We start from the raw sequence: 8,482 nt of genomic DNA on the forward strand, positions 1-8,482 counted from the left end.
GTTTGTTTGCAAAAACAACTGCTAAAAGTAAAAAAAGTTGCCGAGCACAATTTGTACCTAAAGTTCAGCACAGCAAAGCGCGACAAAAATATGCCAACAAAATTAATGGAAAATCATCGTCGAATTTAAAGGTATTTTCTTACTAGAAGTAAATCATCAAGTTATAGCAACAGTCCCAGTGTTTACCCTAAACCCCAGTCATAACAAACTCTTAATATCGCCCTTCACCCCATAAACTATTAACACATAATCATTCTTAATTGGGAGTGGCTGGTTGTGCAGGCATTCTAATTTACCTTAATTTGTAACATCAATAACTGAACAGAAGTATATATAGTTCAGTGTTATCATATGGATATATAAAATCACCAAAATGGACACCATCCAATGTAACCCTGACACAGATTTTCATATGACGTCGCTTGGTCAATCAGTAACTCGACTTGTGTCTTCACATCGCGTACGGGATGGTTTAAGAAGTCGTTTCCAGTCAGCTTATCGCGAACACGGTTGATGATGGACACAGCTTTTTTGTTCAACGCTTCAGGCTCATGGCTCTCTTTGTCCATGGAATGCAACTGCTCTAAATTGGTAGCGGTTTTCCTGTTGGGTACTTCATGTTGAACGCTTTCTAACATGTCAGAGCCACTGTCCGCGATGGAGTCGGAACGTCCTTTTGATTTCTTTGCTTTGGGTATGGTGTCCATGAGACGCCAGTTGAGCAAAGGATCATAAACAAAGGCTTCTAACACGGCCATGACGCTGTCCTTGTTTTCACGAAGAACGCTCATCACACGCTGGCATGTCAGACGATAATTACCATCAATACCTTGGAAAAAGTAAGTAAAGAATAAATTGCATAAAAGTGTCAATCATCACCGCTACTATGTCACAACAACTCACCATCATTTACCCTTAAATGACCATCACCCAGAACTCACCCTCCATAAATCCCACCACCATCCAAGATCAGTCACCATCATTCACCATAAATTACCACCATCACGTAACATCAGTGAGAATCACGCTTACCTGTAACTTCCATTGCATTGATCAACATCCTTGTTAGGCGGAAGGGGATTTTCTCCGGGAACTTCTCGCGTGTCATAGCGACCTCGAAGCAATCGCCAAAGTCAATATGAAGAATCTTGCCAGTAAGTCGATCCAGCATAAGATTTGAAGGGTGTCGATCACCAAGACCCAAAACATAGCCTACCATGGACATGACGGCCAATGAGCGGGTGTAGTTTGTACGACGGTCAAACCAGACCTCAGAACTTGGACTTTTCAGCCACAAAAGTTTTGCCAAATCATCCCCTTGTGTATTTGCTAGCGCGTGTTCAAACACCTCGACCTGTGAAATTAATTTATAACCATTACTTTAATTACAACGATTAAGAGGGAGTTCGTTTTAGAACAATCAGTAAGTTTGTTTACATTTCTAACTTATATCAAACCATAGTATGAATCCTGCAACATGGACAGTAGACTACACACCTTTTGCATTAACGTGAGGTGATCGTAATCGGGGGCCATCCTCAACATGATCCGATGTTCTATATTCAATAGGATCTTCTTTTTCTCGCGGTAGTCACGAATAAGTGCGTGGAGTGTGTCGCAGTGCGGGACCCATCCTATGAGACCGGAGTTTGTAGACAGTGGAATGACCGAGTAACGCTGGATACTCAAATGTCGTTTCGAGGTTGTCGGGTCTTTGTCTAATAGAGTGTTTACTAAACCGAACAACTGCATGACACGTTCATCTTGACGAAGATCTTCATGCCCTGTATAGATAGATTTTTGTTGTTCAAAAAGATGGTAAATAACACCAACAACGAAATTGCAAAGTTATAACTCAAAAATTCACCTATTGACTGTACATAAATAGATGGTTTTAAATGAAGTTTAATTTGTTTGAGTTTTATATTTGTTTACCTTTTAATAGGAACATGAACTCTGCCCCATTGCTGCCGGTGATGGCTAATTTCCTTGGTCGTTGTTTGGAAATGATAACATTCAGGGAAGAATGGACATGACCTATGTGAATCACGGGTTTGTGAGGCTCATAGGTACCTGGAACGGCCAGTTCCAGATCTCGAGACATGAGTAATTTCGGTGAGACGTACTGTAACTCAAGCGAGGTAAGTTGCGGCAATTGCTTAGCAATCTTGCGGAAAACATGATAATACAAGTCCCACGCTTGCGTGAGATCTTTAACATTTCCAGATCGCTGATACTTCTTACACCATTCCTGGGCTTCCATTAAATCACGGCCATGTGCTTGATTGAATGAAGTTTCTTTCAAAGTCTGCGGACCGCGCTCCATCTTGGAATGTAATGGCTCCAAAACAGCAAACATTCCTTTCACGTTTTTCTCGCCGAAATAAAGTCGCGAGGCTTCCTCCAATCCTTCGTGCCAAAGTTCATGCCACAAGATGGCGACTCGAATCAATTCCTCGCTGACCATCAAGGCTTGTTGGACCAACACCTGACTATGTTCACACATGTTATCCAAGATCTTGTTGGCTGCACTGTATCTGGCGGAGCTTGACGACTTCGAGGCGACGGTTAACGGATATATCAGAGCCTGTGGATGCTGTTTCCCGATGTCCGTTAATAGCTGCTGTACCAAACGACCAACCAACTGTCGAGGAGTATCGATTCTAGCGATAAGTTGTGGAATAACATGCAGCCATGTATCAATTTCAATTGTTTTCATTCCCTCCACGATAGCATCATAAACACTCGGCAACTGCCCGAAGTCGAAAGCAAGGGTAAGTAACCTAAGTGTATCTTGAAGGCTATTCCCGGGATTGGAGAGAGCAATTGATTTGAAAAAGCCGTGAACAGCTGGGACGGCATAGTTGACGATAGGATTCGTAGCCATGGCTTTTGTTGGGTCATCTTGATCATCGCTCATGTACTGTCGGTTCTTGTAATACAAAACAGCTTCAAAGTTCATGAAGGCCCACTGATGCCACGCTTTGTACCACGTCTGATCGTTCTCCGTAGCGGCCTGGTAGTGCTTCAAGATCTTCGGGATAGTGTCTTCATTAAAGCCACCAAGATCCGTCTGCCAATCACCGAGTTTCAAGTAACCTCGAGCCAAGAGCTTCAACAGTTCCTGTCTCTTCTGTTCATCCTGTGGGCTGATTGATTGCAAAGCTTGCTGGTGCAAGGTTGTCTGCACAAAATGCTGAAGATGTTGAAATGCGTCCTCCTTTTGTCCGTTACGGAACATATACTTCATGTAGGCGAAGGTTACTTGGGGATAGGTCGTAGGTAATGGTTCATTTGGGTTCTTTGAGGGATCTTTATCAAGAAGCATAACTAAGGTTTTATGACTCAACGCCAAGTGGCCACTCTTGCGACAGAGACTGGAGTATTTCAACCAAGACTGCATGTCTTCTTGGGGACTCAAAACTAAAGACCGAACTTGGAGGATTTTATGCCAATCTTCAACAACTTTCTGGCATCCTTGCAGTCTGTTCCACCAAGTCAACTTGATCGTTTCTTGTCGTTCTTGTATAAGCTTGTATTGAATAATTTCTTCCAGTTCCGAAAGCATCTGGGCATTCACGACAGCCCCATATGCACGGTTATAACTCTCTCCAGCTCTTGCTGTCAACTCGGTGTCCAGGACATCTCTTGCGGCGTCGATACACGTCTGAGCTTGCTGGAAGTGGTCTTGGTGTAGGGCCATTACAGCGCGATAGAATGCTCCGTCCAAAGTCTCGCGTGGAATAAGGCACGTGTATTCTTCCATGCTTTCCCAGTTACCAAGCCCCCAGGCAGCGGCGGCTGCCATACGTGCCATATCCTTACGGGTGTCGTCGCTCACATCAGGCCACTTTCGGCATGCGACTTTATGGAGTTCTCCCCATTCACCCAGAGCTTCAAGGCATCTCATCTTTCCTAAAGTATACTCAATGTCCTCAGGATCTTCCTCCAGTTTCTTCTTGTACGCTTGCAGAGCATTCTCCCATTCATGAAGCTTCTCGTACCATCGCTCTTTCACTTTCAAATCTTTCATCTTCATGTCTGGACCATGGTCCTTCATGGCATACGAAAGGATACCATACGCAGCCTCAGGTTGCTGTAGCTTATTATTGATACTGATCAACGCTTCAAGTGTCTCAGTTGTAGGGCCATTGTGGAAATCCTGTTCTTTGTAATGAAGAGCTTTAGCATAAGCTCTGGACTTTGATGCACACTGGCCAAGTAGTTCACCGCTCAAAGGCAACGGTCCGATATTAGTATGCTCCATAAACTCAGCCAGGTTTAACAGAGTTTGGGTCACTTCAGGGATATTTTGAGATTTCAAGGAATGCTCAAGATTCTTGACGAGTTCATTTTGCATCTCTTCGTGAAGTTCACACCAACAAGATACAAACGATGCGTTCAGCAAATCCCTTGCAAGTGGTGGATGAGATTGTGCAAGAGAATAGCAAGATCTGAGCGGAGGAGAAGGCGACTCCCTGAGAAACTCGAGACTTAGACGACGCAGCCATTCTAGCCAATCATCTTTGGAGACGCATCGTGCAGACGACCAAACCCTTTGTAAACCATTTACACCCATCGCAAGTTTCTTGAAACCAGCCTCAACGACATTAGCTGACTCAGAGCTTTGCGAGCTATGAGAAGGTCTTGGAGATGCGAGAAACGGTTCATCACCCCAAAACGACATCGAGGATTCCCGCTGTATTCTGGCCACTGTTACATCGTACCTTTTGTGTTGAATTTTGTGCTTCAGCATAACCTTGTTAACCATTGGAATAAATGTGATAAACTTTTTCCCTAGTTGATTGACAAGGGCACAGAGCATAGCAAGCGCTGGTCCGCGCAATTCCGGCTCCGTGTCCAAGGTGCGTACAACAGCATGAATTATTCTGCTCACAAAATCCGTGAGATCAAGCTGCTCGCAAAGCTTCTCAATGGTTTCAAGAGCACTCCGCCGTACGTTGTTTGCGATGTCGCTGCAATCAAAGAGCTTCACCACGGGAGGAATCATCAAATGAAGATAATCATCCAAGCTGGAGCCGAACTTCTGAAAGGCAGACAGAAGCTTCAAAGTGTATTTCCTGTTCGTAGAGTTATCATGCATGAAAACCTTCAAGATCTGTGGGATGATTTGAGGAAGGTAGATCTTAAATTCGCCACCCATTGCAACGCATATTGTTTCCACAAGGGGGATGAGGGTTTGAAGTGAACTGTCCATTGTCCAGTACTTTTTGATCAGGGTGAAAATCTCGTCAAGATGGCAGCGAATATGTTGCTTCACGATACCAATGAGCATGCCCAGTTGTTGGAAGACATAGTCACGTAGAGTTGCTTCACAAGTGCGGATTACGGTCAAATATGGAGGCATTACTTGGGGAAGGTAGGCAACGCATTTCATACCAATGCTGTTGAAGATAAAAGTAACGGCTTGGATTACTTTTGGATGCTGCTGCGACAAAGATGGATTACGCATGATCCTCATCAAGGCACCAATTGCAGCCAAGGGATAGAACTCATCAAGTTGTCCGCTTCCCATATTTACCAAGATTTCACTTGTTGTGTTGTCTGTGGATTCTACGTTCTCACCTGTATCTTGACTGACACCAGAATCGATACGGACTCCTCCAGTTTGATTCAGCTTGTGTTTGTACGGGTCCAATGCTCCAAGAAGACCTAGCACTCGGATAGCCTCCTTGCGGATGCTAGACGCTTGCTCCGTCTTGAGGAAGTTCAAGAGAACATCAAGAAGGTTCGGATATTTTTGGTAAGGCTCAACCACGTATCCAGTGCTTTCAACCAGCTGTCCCAATGTCCACAGAGCGACTTCACGTTTGGACAAGGATGATGCATCTTGTAACATGCTGATTATGATAGGAAATAACTCATCAAGCCATCTTTTCATTTCCGTCCCACATACCTGAGCGTGTTCACCAACAGCTGAAAGCACACTTGTAACAACATTTGGATCTTGGTCTTGAAGCTTAGGAATCAGAGCTTTGAGGATCGGGATCATGTAAGGTCTAATCAAGCGATGTGCGTTGCGGACCAAATGACCCAGCATCTTAGCACTTTGTTCTTTGTTTCGTCCCACACCACTGTACTCAAGTTCTGTGAGAATCTGGATGAGCGTTTTCCTTAATGTTGGCATAATATACGCAGGATTCAAACCACTGAGACGACCAATAGTGCAAATTGCAACTTCGCGAATTTCAAATTCTTCATCATTTAAAGCAACAAAGAGTTGCTCTAGACATTCTGCTTGGGCCAAATGAGAGTCGAATCGTTCATCCAAAGAAGAGAGAACACAGAAACGGATATCAGGGTCTTCATCTGTAATTCCGACCAAAAGAAGTTTCTCCAAAACTTCTGAAACAAGCTGTTCCAACGCTGGGCTGATCGGACCTGTGGGTAGTGGAGCATTGGGGACAATCATCGGGTTGACTGATGGAGAAAGGAGTCTAGAACATGTTCGCACAGCTTCCATGCGAATATCTTTGTTCTCGCTGGCAAGAAATGATTCTGAACAGTGACGGATTAACTTATTGTGCGTCAGCTGATGACCATCGAAATCAAAAGAGCCAAGTGTTCTCAAAGCAAGGACAATATTAGATGTCTCCGCTTGGTCGGTTGACAAAGCATTTCCAGCTGGAGTACTTGGCTGGCTTGAACTCTTTGGCTGAGTTGTTCGTGATGACCGACTTCTCAAAATTTGTGACAATATTGTCAACAAACCATCCTGGATACTTTTCTTCAGTTGTGTACATTCTCTTGCAAGATCACATAAGCAAGCAGTCAAAGCTGGACTAAGACCAACAGAAAGCATAGGTTGTAATAGCTCTTTCAAAGGGTTATAGATACTCTTTCCAGCAGCCCTGGCAAGACAACTAATACAAGCAAACACCATTGGGTCTACAGAAAGCTGACGCTTAGATTTATGACCAGTGTCCTTCATTGGTAGCGCTTGTTTGATTTGTTCTAAGGTCATCTTTGCCAACAGCTCAAGGTCTTTTCTTTGATTTCTAACAGCTAGAATGATGAGACCATTTGCTTTGAATGCTGCAGATCTTTCCCTCTCGCGTCGGAATGCTGCAGATAAATACGGTATGGTCTCCCTAAGGTATCCCCTATGGACAAACTTTGTAGGACTGAACGATGCCAGTTGTGGCAACAAAACCAGAAGTGCTTGTTGAATCAATGAATTACGCGAGCCTCTAAACTTGAACACCATCCTAGACACAACGCCAAATCTCATCAAATTTTTCTTCAAGGTATTCACGACAGATTCGACTGTGACAGTGATGCGTATCATTGATGGATTTTCCGGTCAAAGTCATATCGAGGTGATGTTGGGATTGACTGCTGCTCTGCTGAAGAATTCTGCTCTTGAGGGGTGACGAACCAAGTTTATCTACACTGGTTAAATCTTCTAAATGCTCTGAGTAAGTATCCTCCAGTTCTTGACGATGTCGCTCACCCTCTATGCAAGATATCCGAAGGAGTTCATTAATAAGCAACAATGAACCATGAACTTTATCTTCTTTTGTCAACATCATCCCCTTCTCTTTTGTGCTTGTTGTATCCTCAAAACCATTCTTTGCTTGATCATAGATTTGACTGTAACATGACTGTTTCTGAGTTTGTTTTGTTTCGCGTTGGGCGAGAATGATGAGACAAGCACGGAGTGCCTCAACTGCACCTTCACGGATTGCTTGCTTGGGATCGCGCACGGCTCCAAAAATATTATCAAAAAATGGTTGCACTTGTTGAAAGAAAAATGTCGGAGCGTTTAACGCCATTTCCCTGAGGACCAGAACAGCCGCGTGCCTTTTGGGCTCATTTCGTTCATTGCCAAGCCATTCTAAGGCTTGTTTTAGTTCAAACTCGACGTAATCTGCGGTATATGTCCCCCCGGTTAGCGCTAATCTACCCATAGCTCTGGCAGCCATTTGCATGACAGCAGGATCGTTGAATGGCAATAAATTTCTCAAATAATTTGCGAATCGCGGCATTTTCGTAGCATTTGCCTGATCCACGCCGATCAAGACCATGATGGCAAGAATACCGCCTTTCTTGTCGCTCACATCTGAGCTCGATGTCATCTCAAATATATTATGAATTAAATTTTCCATAAATTCAGTCGACTGTTCGGCTGAAACCTCACGAAGTTCCGTGGAGACATGTAGTTGCAGACGCTTGGCAGCCGCCATTTTCTGATCGGAACTGCGGGACTTCAGCCCGGTGACAATCTGTTGTAGCATATTGAAACTCACGTCTTGTACAATCCAAGAATTGCCGTGGTTTTGAAAGAGAAAATTAGAAAAAAGCAACCCCTCCTATTTTCGCCATATTGGAGTAAAAACAGGAAGCAGTGTTTCCACTTATATCCTTTGTTGTAAAAATGTTGCGAAGCGAAATGTTTCTTTTTAGAAACATTTTATGTAAATTTTCCCGAGCCAGCAAATTGTGGCATTATATTAATACA

At 43.8% G+C, this 8,482-nt stretch overlaps 1 protein-coding gene across 1 annotated transcript; it reads right to left on the reverse strand.

Moving 5' to 3' along the window:
- Window positions 1-102: 102 nt before the first annotated feature.
- Window positions 103-8,338, reverse strand: LOC114516375 (serine/threonine-protein kinase mTOR-like). Its single transcript, XM_028535831.1, is given in 5 exon segments — window positions 103-829; window positions 1,033-1,354; window positions 1,498-1,784; window positions 1,936-7,237; window positions 7,239-8,338. Coding segments are annotated over 5 exon segments (7,395 nt in total). The 5' UTR covers window positions 8,259-8,338; the 3' UTR covers window positions 103-365.
- Window positions 8,339-8,482: the final 144 nt, after the last annotated feature.

Source organism: Dendronephthya gigantea, unplaced genomic scaffold (genome assembly GCF_004324835.1).
Source record: "Dendronephthya gigantea isolate DGI-Jeju-01 unplaced genomic scaffold, DenGig_1.0 000005F, whole genome shotgun sequence".
In the NCBI taxonomy this organism is placed as follows: Eukaryota; Metazoa; Cnidaria; class Anthozoa; order Malacalcyonacea; family Nephtheidae; genus Dendronephthya; species Dendronephthya gigantea.